Source organism: Homalodisca vitripennis, chromosome X (assembly GCF_021130785.1).
Source record: "Homalodisca vitripennis isolate AUS2020 chromosome X, UT_GWSS_2.1, whole genome shotgun sequence".
In the NCBI taxonomy this organism is placed as follows: domain Eukaryota; kingdom Metazoa; phylum Arthropoda; class Insecta; order Hemiptera; family Cicadellidae; genus Homalodisca; species Homalodisca vitripennis.
The window spans coordinates 24007301-24029648 of NC_060215.1; the positions used below are offsets into that span (position 1 = coordinate 24007301).

Consider the following 22348-nt stretch of genomic DNA (forward strand, 5'->3'; position numbering starts at 1 on the left):
ACAAAATGGTGACATTTTGAAAAACTATACTTAAAAACAGTAAAAAACAAGTATTTTTGGTTTTATAAATTATTTATCGTCATATTCTAGAGAAACAAAGCATTTCAATGAGAAAATTAAAACATAACCTATTAAAAAACATGCAACTACAGTCCACAATTTTTCGAACTGTAATTCACAGCGACACTGATAACAGCGCTTAACAGATGAATCGTAAGCTCTTGCAAAGAAATTCTGTGGTAACCGGAGAAGTTCCTCTTCAATTGATTTTTTTAATTCCTCATCATTATTGAAGCTACTAGTATAAACTTGTTCCTTTAAGTAACCCCATAGAAAGAAATCACACACAGTTAAATCTGGGGATCAGGGTGGCCAATCTAAAAAGTCACTTCCACAACCAATCCAATGGCCATGATGGTTGTCATTTAGTATCGCTTAGCAGGATTTTCAAAATGAAGAGGAGCACCATCTTGTTGGAAGATTGCTTGATCCATTTCTGGAACCGTAAAATGAGGCAAGACTTGTTCATTTAAAACCTGTTCATACCAATTCCCAGTCATTGTACTGTCTGACATGTCATAAGATAGCACCCCATTACAACTGACAGCTGCCCAAACAGTAATTCCTTTTGATTTGAGTAGAGTTTGTTCGAGAATGTGTGAATTACCGGTGTTGTAATAATTACAATTATGCCTATTTACAGCACCATTGCTGTAGAGAGTGGACTCGTCTGAAAAAACAATTTGAATATTCCAATTAGGATCTAGCTCATGAAACTCATGATACAAGAACAAAATTCCACTCTCCTGTCCGGATCATCTTCAAGAAGATTATGAACTAGGTGACTTTTGTAAAATTTAATTTTGGTTTACCTGGAGAGCGGAGCATTGATGCGCATACTAGTACTTATCTTTCCTCATTTGATCCTCTAGAGTACTTTTTTACGACAATTCCAGGTTCTAACAAAAGATGTTTCCACTTAGTTATTTTTGGATTGCTAGGTGGTTCAACTCCTGGGTAGGCAACCTGAAATTGTCTAATTGCTTCTGTAATGTTGCCAAAAGCAATAGCCCACGCACAACACTTCACTTTTTGTTCAACATTAAAAGCCATTTCAATATCAGTAAAACTGTAATGGAGGAGGTTAGGTTATGTTTTTATAGCGCAAGCAATATTCTTCAATCAAACAGCTGTTTTCAACAATAGCGTTATTAAACAGTAGTTCTTTAAAACTGCAACACAGTAATCAAATCATGTGATTCAGGAAATAAATTTGTATAGTAAGCAAAATGGTAAAATTTTTAGTATGTCACCATTCTATTTCTACAATTGTTGGGAGCTTTAATTTTCACAGAATATTTTTAAAACCTACTTTATTAATTTTGTAGAGTTTGAAAATGTTCGGTGCATAAATTGGGCAAGTATAAAATCAGATGTTTAAACCTCTTCATGGGACACTATAATATGATGTAACTATTCCCAACCTGACCCTATTGTACAGAAATTAGAAAATTACCTTATATCACTATATTATGTAACATTTTTAAATTTGTACCTTCACAGAGTTTGGTTGTTGAAATGGCCTTTATCTAGAACTGTGATGTACAGGAGTCCCTGCCTCGACTGTCCAGGCTGGAGGCAGAAGATCCTGAGGACTATCCTCGCACTGTGCATGGCACTCAACGCTGCCGACTGGTAAGATACACAAACACTCAATCTTTTATACACATGTTTGGATTAACACTATATGCTTAATCAAGCACATAGCTCTGTGTTAACATAAAATGCAGTTTTGAGTCTGTAAAGATAGCTGAGATTGATCTCACTGTTCAGGGCATACGTATTGTGGGAAGAAAGTTCAAAGCCATTTAAGATTTTAAGTTTATTCTAGCATAGAAATTTGAAAGTGGACCTTCAGTATATACTCGAAATATAGTACATTTCAAAAGTTAAAAATAACAAATTTGTTTTCTTATTTTACCAAGTACTGTTAGCTTAGATGATTTATGCTATTTGAAATCAGTACATTTTCCTTTTTATTACAGTGTTGCCTTAATATTAGGTACCAGATAAATTATTTTATTTGCAAATAATTTTGGAGGCATTCACCTTTTTCAGTTCTTTACATTTCAACACCCACACCACCGTATGATGAAGTTCCCTAAACTGTAGATGTCTGGAACTATTTGAAGTATACAAAGTAACAATTTTGAAAGTAAATGTTACTTTTGTAATTGCTTTAAGTTCGAACTTGAAGACCACAAAGAAATTCAGATAATAAACTTCACGTCCAACTATTAAACTCTGAAGAAAAACATGATTATTGTAATTGTTTTCAGTTCATTATTACCATCAGTTTACTGCCATTTATTAATTTTTATTTTTATTACAATTATTGAAAGTAATGTCGCTTACAAAGTATTAATTTAGTATAAAACAGTTGCCAGTCCATAATAGTAATTATCCTTGGTTAGTAACAATAGTATGAAGTGATTTTAAATACCAATTTTCTTAGCAAATAATCTCATAGCGTTTAATTACTGTTAATACACTAATTAATGTTAATTACACTAGGTTAATATTCTGTTGAAATAAACGATTTAATGTTAATCATTGAAAAAGTTTACTACCACTGATAGTCCAGGATTATTCAAAATTAAGCTAACATATTCAGCTATCAAGGACTTAACCTTCCAAAACTTACATCACGAAAGTTACGTCCGGATCTAAGTTTATTTCTTAAGTTTTCCAAGGAGCCTGCTGATCTTGTTACTTCACAAGCGGCTTTCCTAGAATAAAATTTCTCTACCCTAGTTCTGTTACACTGCTTTGTGTTAGTCTGGTAGTACTATTTGTGACACCCTGGAGTTTGCTTTGTGTGCGAGTGCCTGTGTCGTTCAAATTACAAATATACAAGTTTGTATAATTTTTTTTTTGCTTCTTTAAAAGTTTATTCAGTGTTTTACTGGACTTTGTAGGTTCTACTGGCAAGTAAAACCAGCCAGAAGTGAACGCACCTCGGGTGCTCCATTAATTCAAATCAATTACTTAAGTTGTTGATTATTATTTACATCACACTGCTTTAATTTACGGTGCTCAAGAAGAATGAAAATGATAGAAATTCCTCATTGATACTTTATATATATATATATCACATTATTTCTTATTCCACAGAGTTACAAAAGACCAGTCCCTTCAAAACTTCATTGACATAATATTTTCATTACCTACTTAGAGCTTTTTATCAACAATCACTCATTTCTTTTGTTTTTGTTCAATATACATCGGATTGAAGAATTGTATATTTCAATCAATTGAACATAAGAAAAGGACACAACAAGGTTCAATTGTAATTCAATATTTTCTCCTAGAAGTGAAATCAAATCCAAATTTCTTTATTACATGAACATTAAGTACAGTAATATCGCCATGCATGTAATATCATAAAAAAGACAGTTAGGTTTGAGCTGTGTCCAGAAACTCTTCCAGACTTTAAAATGGTTTCTTGATGAGGAAGTCTTGAAGCGATTTCTTCCGTGCATTTCTTGTTAGTGTTTGAAGGTTTTCTGACAGTCAATTTCGGAGTTTTCTTTCCTAAGAGAGCACTTCGATGATTAGGTTTCTATATTTGGAGGTGTGTCGAATGTTGTAAGTGTCAAAATTGAGTCTGTTGACATGTGGAACTGCTTGCTTCGTATGAGGAGCAAACATTCAAAAGGTGATTTCCCTCTCTGATGCAATTTTACAGGAAACCAAAAAAACCTATAGAAACTCAGAAAAACATGATTTAACCTTGATTTTTTTTATTTATTAGTATAGATGGTCCCTAGATAATCAATAGACATGTGGCAGATGTTAGCCTCAAAACAAACTAGTTAAATGCATTTTAATTTTGGATAAACCCCCTTTTGACCGAAACTCAAGGAGAAAACACGTTTTGATTGAATATCAATGGGATAAAACACTTTTTGAATGGTATTAATTGAAACTCAGACAAATGATACAAAATCAATGGTTTATTTGAAATTGATACATGAACAGGTTTAGGTCGATTGAAAAGTAAAATAGTAGCCTACATTGTTGTCTACAGTTTGTTCTGGAACCTGCATCATCAGATCCTTAGCCCAATATCATTGTCCAGACAGTCACACACTTCTTCCTCTTCGTCATTGCCGTCTGGTAAATCGTACAGAATTGTCTTGTACCATTTAAAAGCGTTTTCAGGTTCATTTTGCCAATCTTCCCCATACAAAAGTTCCAGCAGTTTCTCCACATCTTTTTTCTTTTCAGCTGAAATATGATGACTGAGTGGTAAAGGTTCCAAGACCGTTTTCTTGATATTAGAAAGTTTGACACCTTTTTTCAGAAGTTTAACCCCAAGTTGTTCACTTTCATCCTCAAACCTATAGTTTTTGAAGCCATTGACCTTGACACTTCCTTGGGATTTTTCAAAAGCAATCCGCTTCAAATCTGAAATGTATGGGAGATTTTTGAAGAGCACGCTAAGTGATTTTGTGTTTAAAAGTTCCCAATCAACACCCGAAACTTTCACATCCCCAATAATCTTGTATATTTCATAATATTGCTCCTTAGATATTTATGTAACATTTTTTCTCAGGACTTTTTCAACCCTACCGAAAACACGGTCTGATGGTAGAAAACTGTGTCCTCTCACAGGGAAGTAAAACTTAATCTCAATAACACTTGAATTGGACGTATACAAAAAATGCAAAAGCATGTGAAGGTTCATGTTATTTTTATTCTGGGAGATGCAGCCATCACAAAATAATCTCAAAGTTTTTATACCTTCTAAGTTCATTGTTTTGAGGTGGCTATAGAGAGCTGATGAAATTTCAGTACTACCTTTTCCTGCCTCTTCTTCAGACCAAGTGTAAAAAGTTGAATTTTTACCATCTAAGCTTGTTACATATAAGCTATAAAAGTTCAACTGCCTTAGATAATATGCATCTTGGATGTTTGTTTTTGGAAGTTGTTGGATTTGTTGCAAATCAAAACATAAAGTCATAACTGATTCATCAGTGTTTTTTTTCATGAACGAATAAATTAAGTTCGCCCTTAGCTTATGGATTCTTTTTTCAGTCATACAGTTTACACGTTCGGCAGATCCCATTGGTAAACTTTTTATTTTCTGATCAAGTAGTGCACAAGTGCTACACACATCACTTGATGGAGATTTAAAGCCAATGTTGAATTCATTGACGAATAATCTCCTAAACATAGCAAAACTGACTTTGTACTGGTCATTGTTAACTACTTGGTCACTATACATTTGGTGCAACTTCTTTATACTTAATCTACAATTTAAGTACAGACGTTTAGACTTTTTTCTTCCATAGTGACTTTCACATGCCCTCAAGTTAGAAATAAAATCTCTTACTTTATTTTTCTTTTGATACTCCTGTTACTTTTCCTATCACCACCTCGCTTATCCTCAATAGGCTCTCCAGAATAAACTTTTGCGACTAAATTGGCTAGCCTTTTTCTCCCTACTTTGGTGATAGCAAGAAAATTTTTCTTGCAAACAGGAATTCTTTTTTCATTGCTTTGAATATAGTAATTAGCTGAAAAGGCATGCTGTGAGCCTGCTGAAAGAGACTTGTTTTGGTTCGGCATGTTAGGCCTACGTCGTTTAACGTTCTTTGTAACGACTAATGAAGAAAGTATAGAATCTTGGCGAAGTTTTTCTGGTACTTTATAAAGTTTGTCCCGCAGTTTCTTTACATCATTTGGTCTAATATCAGAGCATGATAAAGTCTTAGTGGAGTGTTTGCATGGGATGTAAACATTACTACCTGATGGTGCAGAGTACCGCTTACGTTTGGCTTCTTTCCTTTTCCCACCACTTGCCTGTCTCTTGCGTGTCCCACTATTTCCAATGCTCACTAACACACCATCCACTACTTCTTCCATTATTTTCAAAATTATAATAAAACAACATTAACTTAATCCAAAAACTTATAAAAACAGTCTAGCATGACTTTAAACATTCACTATAACCTCAAATATCTGCTGGAAATAATAACAGATGACAACTGGTCATGTGACACAAGTGAGCAGCTGTGATTTGTCCACTGGAGAAACCACTAATTGAATGAACATAGGCTTTGGAGGAAACACTTTTTGATTGAGATTTCAGTTTTCTACATTTATTTTTAATAGGAGAAAGCAATTTTTGACTGAAACTAATTATTGAATCTCATGAGATTCAACTTAGAGAATAGCAATCAGCCAAAAACTCACTTTTAAATTTTTTGTGAGAAATCACCTTTTGAATGTTTGCTCCTCGTATATGTTAAGTGCTGAGAAGTTTGAAGATCATATGATTTAATTTTTCTTCTCTCTTAGTTTTAATATCAACTACTAATATTCATTTTGAGTATAGTTTTATGTTTATAATGTGGAAAATTATTTTGTCTTTTTATTTAATTGTAACCGTTGTAGATAGCCTTATTACATTATCATCGCATATTGGTATAAAGATATTCAGTTAAAATTTGTTAAATAACAATAGCTTTTTAATTACTGTTTTAAATATTTGGTTCATCTTAGTTATAACAATTATTCTTTTAATTTCATTATCAAAAATTTTTATTTTTAATTGGTCTATTTATTATTATTAAATATTTAACAATAAACATTTTAAATGTTTGGTTTACCTTTCTAATCAGCAAGTAGTGGAGAGATACCACTTCTCGAAGCATAGTGTTTCTGTTTTTGTCAACACATAACGATGTCAAATTTCCAAAATTTTGTTCTTACAAATAATTTTGGAGTGCGAATAGCCGAGCGTTCTAAGACGTTGGACTTCGAGTCTGCATTAGAGATAGCGCAGGTTTGAATCCTGTCTGTGACCGTTGCACTTTTTATCAGTACCATCGACCTTGTACTGTATCGACTCTCCCTCTTATTCTGCTTGATAAGATCCTCCCACAGGCCAGTGGCCCATGAGGACGGGTAGAGTAAGGCTTAAAAAAGGGGATCGGCTTCTCCTTAAAAAAAAAATCAGTTTCAACAATAAGCTTTAAACAAAGAGTATGATAGATCCAACAATAAGATGAACTGGTATGTGTAGGACTCCATGCCGCGTGCTATGCGCCAAGACTTGGAGGACTTGGATTGCTCCCAACCTCGCAGCAGTTTAACACGCAGCCGAACTGTAAGTGAAAGTACAATCATTTGATGAAATCTGAATATATATATTCATTCAGATGTCGGATTAAAATTTCATGAAGACTTATGTACATTAGATTCTTAATATTCCAAACTTGATCTTACCTGGATCACTAACTGCCCAGATTAATCCATTATGGATCACTGACGAAATATTGTGTCATGCAGCGGCCTAGCGGTGACGAGCTCAGATCACAAAAGCGATCTGCTGTTAATTTTACGATCAAATAATATCTTGTAGACTGTGTGGGCTTCACCACTAAATGTATTTAACTATCAATGGTCTTTGTCTAGTTTCCTCAAACATGTTTGTAAATATTCTATAAATCGCAGTTGTATGTAGAAATTGAAGAATCTACAGAATTTACTCTCTGCTTTGTATCACTACTACTAATCTAATGTTTTTGTCACCTGTTTTTACAAGAGCAACTAAATTTTGCATTCTTTGTATTGGTGCATGTATTATTATGTACTGTTAATAATACTACTTTAAATCATAATATAATAAACACTGGGCGGTTCGTTTAGGTATGACATTATCATGCTATCAACATGTAAATAAATTTGTGCCCGCTGGAACAAATTGATCCATAATTGGTTAAGTGGTATCAGCTGTAACCCTTTGTATGCCAAGAGCCGATGGATTTACGAAAAGTGACGAGGGCCAACTAGATCTGATTTTAGAATATTTATTGTTCTTTTACTAAATTTTGAAATGTGGCATTGTACTTAGTCTCATTTTATTCATAATAAATCAAATAAAAATATATTATCTCTTTTGATTTGATTTGTTACAGCTGGTAAATTCTAGTTGCCAAATATGAGAAGCAACTTTTATGTGAGCGCAGATTTTCAACATTTTGGACAAATACATCAGAAAAGTCAAAACACAGTATTACAGATATTTACTTTTTTGAAACTTAGTCATTATACTTCCTCCTACTTACATAGGAAACAAAAAATAGGTGCATACAAATGTATTAAGATAAAAAACAAAATGTTTATACCAAAATGTTAAAAAAATTAAAAATTTGTATAATTGTTTAATGTAAAACTTAAGTTATAGTCTACTTAATATTCCAACAAAAGAAAACAAACTCATTCCATAATGTTTATTTTTGAAAAAGGTGTGAATTCGTACATGGAGTGCTACACAAATAGCAAATAAAAAAAATAAATCAAAACTCGATGATACAGAGACATGATTTTTTGAAACTGGGTATGTTTGTTCTTATGTATATAAAGAACAACAAAAAATATGCAGTCAAATAAATTAAGATCATAAAATTAAAATTTTTATATTTCAAAAAATTTAACAATCTAAAAATTATATTTTTTGTTGTGTTATTTTTTAATTTTAAAAATGTTAATATGATTTTCATTCAAATAAATAATATAAGTTATATAGCCCGCCTTTACCCCTATATAATAAAACAAAAATTCATTGCATTGTTTATTTTTGGAAACGTTATGAATTATTTGGTGACGTGGTTTATTATTAGTGTGACAATGCATTGTTATTGAAAACGCCAATACAGTTGATCACGCTTTCAGCTACGCTCTGCTCTTACTCTGTTTATCACTCCCTACCATAGAAAGGTAGCATTGAACTACAACTCTCTATTATTATAAATAGTATTTTCTCTTTTTAACATAGTTTTTTTTTCCAAAATCAACAGCAACCTTTTTCAAACATGGTAAATGAATCATCTTAAAAGAAAAATTACAGATGACTAAGAACTAGTTTTTTCATACAAATTCCCCAAGTAAAAATGTTATAACATTTTAATAATTAATTTGCAATAACAGACAATTTTTAATGCTAACTTTGGATACCTGTAGTTCTGTAAGAATGCACTTACAGACTGTATTCGCTGGAGAATAAAATGTATTATTTTGACTCAACTACTCTGCAAGGTTTAACATAGGCTCAGAAATGCTCTGTATAGAATAATACTGACTATAGCCATGCGCAGGTGGATATGCTGGGAGGACACCATGCTGGCAGCCTTAGTTCACTGCATGAGCGGGAGCGTGAGAGAGAGAGGTCTCGCCAGAAGTCCTGTGACATGTATGTGTCGAGGCCTCTACAGCAGCCTGCCAGGCCTAGAGTGAGTTGTGAATATCAGCCTTGACTAGCATTGTAGTGGCTTATTGTTTAAAATCTTAGGGTCAGTTCATAAGTCACACGCATAAAATGACAGGAAGTTTTTACTTAACCCTTCAACGCACTATTTAATTTGAACTGAACACCCCCTAAGTGGTCCACTTAATTTCTTGTTTTTCACAGTTTTGTGAAAACATTACCTATACATACATTAAATGATTTTCTGTTAAGCCTATACTTGTAAAAGTGATTGTATTGCTAAAATATAAGTATACCCATCATAACTTATGAAATAAAGTAATAAAACAGGCCTAGGCCTAAACAATAATCCAAACTAATTTTAAAAACTAAATCTAAAACTGTTTCACTTCACTGATGCACATACGAGTATAAACTCACAATCAGATTTGTCCTAAACCACAGTGAAAATCACTTTCAAACAACATAATTGCTAAAATTACACTCAAAAGTAACATTATGAAATAGTATGTAAATATAACCAAACAAATAAACAGCTAAAGACAAACAATAACATCGTCATGCCAGCAGACAAAGTCGCGCCACCTTGATCGATGTTTTTCGTCTACTATAAACTACATGTTGAACGGCTTTTCGATACATAGGTATCGATAAACCGATAGTTCATTTCATCTTCTTTCCAACGATGTATAACTCTAATGTATTACACCAAAAAATAACCGAAATATATTCGTTATAAGATCGGACTGCGCGATGCGTACAGCGTACGTCGCGGGCCGAGTTCAGCGGTAAACACTAGACGTATGGCGTACGTCGCGGTCCGTCGAAGGGTTAAAGTGTATGTAAATGTTCTTTAGAAAAAATGGTAAAGAATTCTGTTACAGTATGGAAGACTTTTGAATAATTCTTTTTTAACGGTAAGATAGTCTTAACAGTGTAGATTTTTAAGTGTCAATTATAATATTAAAATAAAAATATTAATTTGACAAGGTATAAAAAGAATTATATGGAACTCTATTTTCCTAATAATGTATGGTGAAAGTAAGATTACAAGAAGTGTAAATCTTAAAGGGAATTTTCATCAAAATTAACTCTAAGGACTTCTTCGGTGGAACTTAACCCTCTAAGTGGCAAGCGACATCTGAGACGTTCTATTTACGCCGCCGTGACATGGCAAGCGACGTCTTAGAAGTCGCTTCACATTGCCGCTTATTGCTAGGCAACCGATAATTATTTTTACGCCTAGTTTGCACAGTTGCGTTCACCACTAAATTTCAAATACATTTCATATAGGTATCATCAACATCACGATGAAATAATCAATGGTACTAACTGAAATAATCCTAAGTTTTCTCCCGCGGTCTGTGGCAAAACTAGCTGAGTAGGCCTACGTGACTGTTTCGTTTCTCTTGGCTTGTACATATAGCTATATATTTTCTTTATTATTATAACATTGTCTATCTTTTTGGTTTGTAATAAATTTGGCATTGTTTTTACGATCTTGTGTTAGTTTGTTTATTCACTGTTTCTTGGTACCAAATTTCATTTTCAAGTTTGATCACAAACAAAAAACTAAAAATAATAATTTACCGTAATAAACTGATCTGTAGATCTGTAGAAAAACTCTTTCTCTTCAAAATAAAATATAGTATGCAAAGATTCTACAGCATTTAGGTTGTTTTTTACCAGTTTCAACAAACCAACTTTTTTTTCTATTTTGCAAAAAAAATTTATTTTTTATTTTTTCATTTATTTTATTTATTTTTTTATAATTTTCAAACTTTTTCCTTTGGTATTTGTAGGTAATTATTGTTTCTACCTTTGGTATATAATGGATTTTCTGTAACTATGTTTTTATTATTTTTTATAAAGTGTCAAAGTTACAATTTTAGTTTGGTCAATCAACATTTTTTGGTTTTTCACATGATAAGTCCAATTCAGGTTTCAAGAAATCATTTTATTTGATCATAATATGAAAATTCAACTCTTTCTGAAGAATTCAGTATGCAACATGACTAGGTTAGAGTAAAAAATATATTTTTGGTGAATTTCTAAAAAATACTCTGCAAAGTGGCCAAAAAGAGCTTGCCACTGTGGAAGTTTAGCATTGCCACTTCTAGGGTTAATATAGGGACTGTTATCTGTTTGTTAAATTGAAAAAATCTTCCTGGAAAACGTTTTCTGGTGACAAAGATAGGAATTGGAATGAAGATCTGATTGAAAAAATGACAGGACTTGGCACAGGAATAAAAAACTTATACCACGCATAACAAAATATATTGAATTGCGACCATTTGGGCAAATAATTTAATATCTATCTATATAACAATCTGTGCAAGTTTTATTAAAATGTATTAGTTTTTAATATTTACATATTTTTGTAATTTACTTTATGAATAAACCTTGCAGTTTTCCAAAGAGTTTATTTTTGAAGAATAATCAAAATGGTACAAAATGTATGTACCAAACATTTAATTTTATAAAAATGAATGAAAAATATATCATTTAAATTTAAATTTGTTATCATATTGTTAGTTTTACAAAGTTTTCTGAGAAAGGAGACTTTTAACAATAAGTAAAGAATCTTTTGCTAAGTTTTGTTTTCTTATATCATTATTGCTGTCACTTAAGGTGTATCACTTAGTGCTAAAAATAATGTGGTTGAATTTCAGGATCATCATAAAATGGCTTTTTCAGCTATAAATATAAAATATTTTGAAAATATTGCTATTAAGTTGAACGCTTAGTAAAACTAACATAAAATATTGAACAACAGTTTAACAAAAGTCCATATAACGTTACTTTGAAATTTTTTTGATTCTCTGTGCAGTTTAGAAGTTAGAAGCCAGTAAAGTTAATGTTATGGCAGTGTAATGTGCTCAGTGTAGCTGAAATACAAATTATCATAATAGCAATTACACAGATTTTGCTTGAACATGTCTCATGTAGCAATGTAGCATGTAAGCACTGAAAAACTTACACCTCATCAGGAAGTGATTAGGCGTGTAAATGGTTAGCTATCTCACAAAAGATCTTATCTCAATTTTGTATATTTTTCAGGAAATTTGATTTAAATTTTTTTTAATGAATGGTTTTACAGTATATAGCCTGCTTCTGATTAAACAGTAATACATTAGTAGCATTAAACATTAAACTTGGTACCACAGTAAAAGTCATAGATATAAATTGCAAAATAATTAAAATGATCCTTTTCCCTTTTATCACCCATAGTACGGCAGAAAGAGCGTAGTAGTTCAGAAGATTAAATTTTGGAAAACATCTATTATGACAAAATTAATGGATCAATTTTGATTAAATTTGGCTTACAGCTGATGAATACCAAACCAAAACCAAGCAACAGCTGTCTTGTAAACCAGTGGAGTGTGGTTTTCCATTTTATTTTAATAGTAGATCTTTTATATTTTTTAGATAGCATGTTCAGTCTGAAAATTAAAATTGCTTAAAAAAGTGCCCAAAAATCTTTCATTAGATGCTAAAAGTATACAAAACTTTAGTTTTTGAGGGTTCAATGCAATTCAAATTACGATGTGAAAGCATGCAAAATGGTTTAACTTTTATGAAATTTGGTTGCTTAGTCATATTGATAGATATATTTCAAAGCATATTTTAATTTTCTACATGATTTTATTGGTTACAATGGCAAAGTACTTATGTATTTACTCTATTTATTCGTTGCAGAATATAAATGTCCTGAATGCCGTTCTGTGCCTCATTAAGGAACTGGAACTACAAGACCTGGAGCTGGTAGCGATGAGTGTTAACTGTCGCATTGACGAGCTGCGCATCTAGTGGGCGCTCGGTCTGTACTTGTACTTGTACTCTAGCTGTGATTAGGCTGGGCCTCTTGTAGTATCTGCAGGTAATTCCTCACTTAATGTAAAGACTGATAATGGCTCATTCAGAAACTGACAAAAGTCAACACACACTCCTACACACCGGTTCACTGTTACTGAACAATGCTTAGCCTGTTGTATTCCTTCAAGTTTTAAGTATTTTTAAAGTATTGCTAGTTTTTATAAAAATTTTATTGTGTGGTATAACTGTTTTGAATCTTTAATTGGTGTTTGTTAGTTTGTTGGGCTGGTTTAAAATTATTTTGGCATACAACAAATAATGCTTTAAAAATGAAAATTATAGATTTGTTCAGAAGAGCATTACAACGTAAATAATCACAATTTAAGCAGAAACTGTTGTATTCGATTGAGGGTGTTTGTTTTTTCTTGTAATAAATGCAAGGGAGAGTGTTCTTGGACTTTCTAAAGGAGTTTTAAAATCTATTTTAAAAAAAAATATAAGTATTTTTCAACCACTCAAAGAATAACATTGGTATTTATTCATTTAGTTAAATTTTAGTTTTTACTCCATAAAAAATGTTCAGCATTTGATGTCATTAGCTAAAACAAAATAACAATCCCTCTTTAATCCCTCTAAATCACCATCATTACTTTTTCTTTTTAGATGAAATATAAAAATTAAATTTCATGATTAGTTTCTATGGTAAATAGCTCAAAACCGGTTTACATATTACATTCATATACTGTATAGACCATCATTCCTATAAAATAGGAAATTAACTTTAAACTAGCCCAACTAACTTAAAAAAATCATATAGGTAACAAATTTGAAATGATGTACTTCATTAAGTATGATGCATTTAAATTCCTCACCATTTTTATGATGAATATTTCACATTTACTCTGTCACGAGGTAAGTTTTATAAAATTAAATTGAATAGTTATACTTGGACAGAAAATGTGCTAAAATTGTAACTATTAATTGCTTTAAATTTGTAATTTAAATAGATTTAAAGCACTGTGTATTTATATATTTATCCATTAAATAAATAGATTGCATTGTTAATTAGTTGTTAATCTGATTTATTCCTGTGTCAGTTTTAGTTGCTTGACTTAAAACAAATATTTTTCTTACCATAGATGTGTGTAAATTTAGTAAATGGAAAGATACTTACATTGTTTCTGAACTTAAAGGACGTGTATTCTGTATTATTGACTGAACTCAAGGGGGCTGTATTCTGTATTGTTGACTGAGCTCGAGGGAGCTGTATTCTGTATTATAGTCAGATCAAAGCAAAAATAGCCACTAACTGCCAATAGCAAGTAGGTGTACTTCTTTCTATACCTAGAGTAGAATATAATGATTGTTTACTGTTTTAACACTGCATAGAATTTAACATCAAAACTGTAACACATTTGTCATTCTAGACTGAATACTGGAACAATTTCTTAAACCACAACATTTTCACAGTAGCGATGTTGATAAATAGCTGGGAATTAAAATGCTGTCGTTGTAGGGCATATTGTCATTATTTTGCTATAGAACTGTTATTGAATATTTTAATATGTTGGATATTGATGATGAGAACTAAGCAATAGCACTTTGTTTTAAGTGCCGCTATAACATGTAGTAAATGAATCGTTGGATTAAAAAACTGTCATGATAGATTGTATGATAGATTGTATGAAGGTTGTATGAATATTGAGTGAATGACAATTGTAGTCGAGTTACATTAAAATAATGTATCTAAGGAAAAGATTGGGTTTAAAGTACAAAATTATTTATAGTAAAAAATTCTGTTGAATAGAAAAGGTTTTTATAAAATCTTAAAGTTATATGGATTCTCAAAACAGGCAGTTAGTGGCCTTGTAGGCTTTGAAAATGTAAAATGTGCTCCGCTTTCAAGCTGTAAGGTGCAGTACTTTACATTGAACAGTTGACAGTTTAACTTTACATTTTAATAAAAATAACAAACTAACATCAATAACATATAAAGAAAACCAGTTTTACTATTTAAAATTGTCTTGACTTAAATATAATTAGGAAAGCTAGAGAAAAGGGTTATTAGTTACTAGAAGAAACTTGACTTACTGTACTTACATTTTTAAGTTTAAGTAGAGTCTTATTCTTTTGTTAATTTGATTTTAGATTACAAAAATTCAAATAATTTAAAACACTAACAAATATTTTACGGATCGTTGCGCACTTGCAGTCTGGCATAAAAAATGTACAGTACTGTCACCTTATTATAGAATAACCTCTTTTTGTAACAGAAAATAAACTCTACTTTTAATAGTAAGCAATTGTAAAGTAAGTAAATTGTTTACAAGATTTCAAACTACAAAAAGGGTTATTTGTTTTCAGCACACAAGACAACTAAACCGACTATTTTAATTTGGTGTTCAATGGTCATCAATATTTTCAATTGCTACATTTTTATTTTAAAAAATCTTCAATTCCAGGATTATCTGTACAAAGTTTCAAAGTTAAACCATTAAAACCACCATTTATTTGTTTTAGTTTTAAACCATTTTTCATATCACTGTATGAGATTATATGATTATCATGGAATTCTCTAATCACACATACTAACATAAATATTACAATATATTTTGTATCAATGAGCTAATGACCGTTTAATGAGCTAATGTATGTTAACACACCATCTACATGCTGATACAGTTATTTCAACTAGTAGTGCCTTGCAATCTAATTCAAGGTTACAAAATACTTTGCTTGTTATTATTAATTTATCGTTGATTAGACTGTTAAGTTTCAAAATTTCTTTCTGGAACACTATTTTTATTAGTTTTGAGAGTGGCTTGCTAAAAAAAATATTCCTATAGCTGTATGTGTATAAAAAGAGTAGTTTATTTATCTGCATGTTCTGATGGATATTTTTTAGCGAATCAAATCATTGTACAACAAATCATAACAGTCTTAAAATTTGCTTTTCTTCTAGTTGTATATTACTGTATCATCATTGCTAATTGTTCATTTCGATGTCTCCATTGAGCTGTTAAGTTCCTTTAAATACAGTAAAGTCTTGCTAATCGAAACCTGATAAGCTAGGATGCTTTCCAGATCCACAAATTTCCGTTTCAAACAAAATCCATTTTAAAACGTCTGTAAATATGTTTAAATGATCAATACTATTAAAAACTATATTTTACGGTAAGACTTTTTAATCCCAACAATGTAATGTGTACCTTTATAACATTGACTGGAAATAACTGAATTGAATAAAAAACACTGTTAAATTTATTTAACAAAAGTCAAAAAAGTCTTTTCTCAAAAAGAATTTTGAAAAGTCTCGTTACAGCTGATGCTATAGTCAACTATCAACTGACTAGTGAGTCATCCCTTACAATTGTTTTCTAACTGATGTTTTTAGTTTTAATATTGGGCATACTGTTTAGTATATAAAGTGTATTTGGATCCATCCAGTTGATTAGATCCGGATTAGTAAGACTCCATTGGAAATAGACCATGCTCATTTCATAACACAATTTAAACAGAAAGGTTTTATAAATAGTAGGTTGTTTATTATTGTAATCATAGGAATTTATTCACAATGTATATAATGTCAAAAGGGATCAACGATAAATATGGAAGATTCTTCTGTTTTTAGCTTTCTTACAAAGTAAACCATATTCATCAAACGTAAGTTATATGAAATAAAATTAGTGTGTGGAGAAACTCTTCATAAAATAATGTATTTTACCTGTAAATACCTGAGAGGTATCAAAAAGTATTCATTAAAGTATTAGGTTTAAAATTATCAGTATCATGTGCTATGTCCTTTGTAATATTTCAGAGAAACTGTGCAAATTTCATATTAGAGGTTTTTAATGATAATATAAGATAACACTGAGTTTTAATTATATACAGTTTAAACTATATTACCTTATTTGTTATAACCTATCGAGTTTTAATTTGAAACTTAATTGTTTTGTTTTACATATTTTAAATATGCTTATTGTAAAAAATAACTGTTATTTTTACCTTTGAAAAATGTGCATTGACACATGATTTTCAGCATTCAGTCACATTTAACTCATTCTCTAACAAAAAGTTGAGCAAGAGTGGTGCCACTGTTATTGAAATGTCACAAATATACTCATTTTGATATTTGGTGTTTAGAATGTTAAAACTGCTTGAAAAATGGCTTCAGTTTGTGATGTTATGTTGTTATAAAGTTGGTAAATATTGTGGACCTGCTTAGTTCAGTCACTGCGTTTTCTCCCTAAATTGTCTATTGTATAAGTTTAAGTTACTTTACAATTGTAAATATTGAAGTAGGAAAAATATATTTGTGCAATATACTTTCATAGAAGAACCATACTTTGACGTTTAGTTAGGCATTTAATGGAACATGTTAACCCTTTTAGGTCCAGATAAAAAATTACAAGCCATAACATTGTATTCATGTTATTTTTCATTGTAGTGAAAAACTGCTCACTGGTATACCAAACATTTTGTAAGGATTTAAAAAATGTATAATATTTAAATGTTTATTGTATACCAAATTGTTGAAAATAAATACAACTTTCCTTATAAACAACCTGTAAAAACATGTTTAATTTGTATAAATTAAGTACAATTTATTAATTAATGTGTTAATAATGTTTGATTAATTTACTTGTAAAATAAAAACAAAAAACCATTCATAAAAACTGATGAAAGTATGAATTGTGTTACCATTGGAGACTGCATAGTATGGTGTTGCATATTCTTGCCTGTTTTACTACCAAATTTGATGTATATTAATATATAAAAATTAAAATCTCATCAATTTATTAATATAATAACACAGGTTACATTAAAATCAATTATTACAAAACAACATACAGTATATGGATCAAAGGTGGTTAAAATATAATGTTTAATGATTATTTTCATCAACTATGTTGTTTGATTTAAAAATTATACGTATATAATATTTATATTTGGAATTTTGGCTGATGTTAAGGTAGTAAAAGACATGGTGACTACTACTTGGTCATAAAAGGGTTAAATGGTCACTCAGTTTACAACTGAAAGTCTTTACGCATGATGAAAGTGGATTAATTTATTAATTGTGTAAGAACCAATCGTAACAATGTTCATTATGACATTCCTTGTGCTTTGTACAGTAAGTATTGTTAAGTCGTTTACTGTTTTGATGTGTTAAAGAAATCCTCTATTCTTGTTGCTGCCAACGATTTTTTTAAGCTCAACAATCCTTTTTACTTTGTTGCCTTTTTAAGTAATTATTTGTTCCTATTAAAACTTGTTATGTAGATATGTATTGTTGTGCTACTTCCTGTATTTTAATCCTTTAAATCTACACAAGTATTGTAATCCTTTCAAAATTACGTATGAATAATACAGCTGGAGAATCTGATCTTGATAGAAGTAATTGAATAATTTCACATTGTTTTTAGGTCCATTAAATTACAATTTAAACCTGCTCAATTGAGGAATGGCTTGGTTTGAACCGTATCAAATCTCAGCCCAATTGTTTCTATTCGTGGGTTACATAACGGAAACATAGTATTCCTTAAATCTTTGTATTTGAGTTAGGCAAAAAGATTAACAGCAACTAAAGCCAAAATGTTGTAATTTAATTTTTCATTCCAGTTGGTTTTTAGAGTCTGATAAAACATATTAAACCACAACAAACTTGGCCAAATTCATATCCAAGTGGACTACTATCTGCAAGTGGATTGACTGTGTTGTGGTTTATACGTGGGATGATTAAAAGTAGAAAAGATTACATCAACAATATATTAAATTTATTTCCTGGAATGAACTTTGTTGTACCTAGAGAATCATTCTATTACAAGTGCATGTAACGTTTTGTGATAATGAATTTGATATCAGATGATGCAGGGCAATGTATTTGTGTGACGTATAGGCATTAACGGTGGTGTACACCTAGAACTGGTACTTTCACTATATATAGGGCATCTAAATTTTCTATCAAACCTCTCTATGAATGGTCCTTGTAAGTTACATTGCATGTCCATCATTTTGTATTAATCACATTTTCTTTACATTTACGCATTAATTCTTTAAATTTTTAGTTTATATTTTGTAATTCAAATTTTTGTCAACTATTCTGTTCAACTTTAGATTCTTACTTGCGCGGTAGTACTTGGAGTTATTTCTGTTTATCCTAAAGTGTTGGGTTTTTAAGACGCCAGCCTGACTCAGACTCTAAGAAGCAAACTGGAACTGGTATTGTTGTGTGACATTTACTTAATTTATCAATAACATAAAATGATAGTGTATTTTAACGAATAATGTGTTGTTTTATGTGTTATTATTGCATTGATATGAGTAATGAGGTTAAATTTAAGAAAGGGCCATGAGGCCCTAATTTCACCTCAAATAAAGAAATATTTAATGTAATTATTTCAATAACTTTGACTAAATTCAGTCTTCTTTGTAAAAATGTATATAAAAATAATATTAATTTAATTTGTAACTTTTATTATGATTTAAAGGATTATAAATCAGAAATATATTAGCAGTTGTTGATTGAGTGGAATTGTGTTGATTTGTTATTGTTTTGTAGGGTCCAGTATTATCGTTGTGGTTGTTTTTGCATGTATTTGAGACGAACAATGCAATTTTTTTTAGATGTTTATAGATAGAACAATATCCGAACTGTTAAAATACAAGGATGGTGCATGTTGTTAAACAAGAATACGTCTGGTATTGTGATTTTAGTTTATCAAAGGTTGTACTTAAATACTGAATGGAATTCCCTGATAATAAACTGAAATTTGTTTTTATCAAAGACCTTTAATTTCAATTTTATGAATGTAACAAATGATAGAATAGCTTTTTTTTGTACTGTATGTTAAATAAAATAATTATACTAATAATAACTAAAATACAAATATATATTGATTATTAATTGTCAAATAAAACATTAAACCATTTTGTATGTTATCGATTATTTAGAATAATTTATTGTAAATCAAAATAAATACTGACATAAGATGTCTCTTGTGATTTCAAATTAACTAAAATATTTTGATTAAACTGAAAGCATTGTTTTAAAAACTATTTTGTGTTTTATTGCTTATTTCCTTGTTTTGATGAAATAAATACTATTGTGTATAAAAATGTTTAATCTACACCACAGTAATATTGGATATATCGTGGTTCAATGTACCAGTGACAGATATATTATTGAATAAAGGACGTGAAGAAAAGAAGAGGTCCTTCCAAAAATTATCAAATGGCTATCAAATTTGTACAGGGTAAAGGAAGAATTAGAATAACCTGTAGTTAGAGATATTTTGCTTTTGATTTCCAAGTTTTTGTGTGCCATGAAAATGCATATCAATTAATTTATTAATTACGTTAAAAAATGTTTTTCATTCTAACCTGTTTCTTAATGGGATAAAACTTATGAAGATCGTATTTTAATAGTGAATTAAACTTTTTAATTTATATTTCAGAAAACTAAGAATTTTTAATTTTACCTTTTTAGTTTAATTCGACATGGTAGTAGAATATTCAGAAATTCCAGGAGGCCTCCTTCCTCAAATGGTTAGAAGAATATAATACAGAACTCTGACAAGAATATAATTCTATCTATAATTTTAGCACGGAATAAAACTTTTTCATTTTATGAATTTTTAATTTTAAGAACTATTATATAGTATTAAGAAATCTGTGTAAATCGATTTAGAAATGATAAATACGTATTACTTTCATCTGACACTCTATAGCTTCAACAATGCCACTGAGGTGGCCTGGCAGGTGGGTTCACCTGTTGTACTGAAGCTCAATAGGAAGCTCAAATTGGCACCTGCGTATTAGTGATTTGGACGTATGTTCAGTTATTAATTAGAACCCAGTTCCTTTTCATTATAAACATGTTTATGAAGAGTCTATCACAGAAATCCCTAAAAATAAAATTATATATCAATTTTATTCTTTGCTTATGTTAAGCTTAAGAATTTCATTAAAGCAAGAACTTGATTCGGAAGTATTCCTGGAACCAACTAAAAAACCATAGGGGCAGGTTTAAAGATATAAGGTCTTGCACAGGTTAAGTTTCTACCTTTGGCCACCCGTAGTTATGTCCAGCAATACTGAAGACAGTTTATATCCATCCCATGGTGCAGTTCTTTCTGACATGGAGCTAAAATGATAATTTGTCCTGCAGGAACACACAGGATTCTCTGGTACAAGAAATGACAGAGCAGATACTCTTGACAGGAAGGGAGACCTGACGTTGCTCTGTGATTTTTATAATGTGATTTTTAGTGATTCTTATAATGATATAAGTTTATCTTTTACCCTTTGCATCCCATATTATTAGTTTAGGTTAGGTTTAGAAACTCATATTTTAGTAGGATTATTGACGCTATTCATATGCATTTAATGTAGTATATTGATGGTATAAAAATTATTCTCTCTCTCTCTCACTTACTCACTCACTCACCCCGCTAATAAATCCATTGATTTCCCTATAACGTCAACATATCTATAAACATATATTTCTCTTTAAGCTAAAAACTAATTTTTGCTTTTTGTGTCAAAGTCTACCATTTTAATATATTCGTCTACGGCATGAGAAGAGTTGAAATGAGATATCTCTCATCACTAAAATTAGATGTAAAGAAATCAAAATATTTGTGATTAAACATTGTTCTTGTGGGTCTAAAATGAAGAAGGAAGAAATCTAGAAGGTACAGCTGGATTTTAAAATGTCAGAGGATTTAGGCTAGAGAAAGGGATATTTTATGTCCCCATAGGAAAACAATCCCTACTTCTTGTTAACTGCTGTGGTGGGGAATCCATTCCCAGGTGATATTTTGGTGTTCGTCACAAAACGCTATAACACTCAAACAATATGACATTATCTATGTATACTCTTTTGAGGGTCCCAGGTGGTAGTTTCTCAAGTGAAAGTCAGAATTTTTGTTAGTAATATGTTTCATATCTTTTTACATTTTATTTTGAAAGACCTACTACTTAAAAGAAAGAAGTTTTTTCTGCATTAAAGAAGGAACCAGCAAGGAATTTCCCACTCAGCAAACCTGTCCTGAACTATTCCGGGAACATAACAAGTTACTCCCGGGTGGTACCATGAAGCAGGTCTGTAGACAGAAGTCTAACGTTTAGAGTATGTGGTTCTACCACTCTCTCTACATCATTTGCCAATTCAGTACTCTGACATTCCATTGACTAAAGTACTTTAGTGCTATACACTTGAATATCTTGTTCTTGTTGAGAGGTCAGACTTGT

General features: G+C 30.8%; 1 protein-coding gene across 2 annotated transcripts in view; it reads left to right on the forward strand.

Annotated features, from left to right (window-relative positions):
- LOC124368787 overlaps positions 1 to 20152 on the forward strand; it is a 72784-nt gene extending 52632 nt beyond the window's left edge. The window contains exons 9-12 of one of the 2 annotated variants that reach the window (XM_046826159.1): positions 1609 to 1695; positions 7094 to 7177; positions 9168 to 9302; positions 12977 to 20152. In XM_046826159.1, coding sequence (XP_046682115.1) covers positions 1609 to 1695; positions 7094 to 7177; positions 9168 to 9302; positions 12977 to 13087 — 417 coding nt within the window. In that variant the 3' untranslated portion in view covers positions 13088 to 20152. The remainder of the gene's footprint in view (positions 1 to 1608; positions 1696 to 7093; positions 7178 to 9167; positions 9303 to 12976) is intronic. The other variant, XM_046826160.1, reaches the window with a different exon arrangement.
- Positions 20153 to 22348: the final 2196 nt, after the last annotated feature.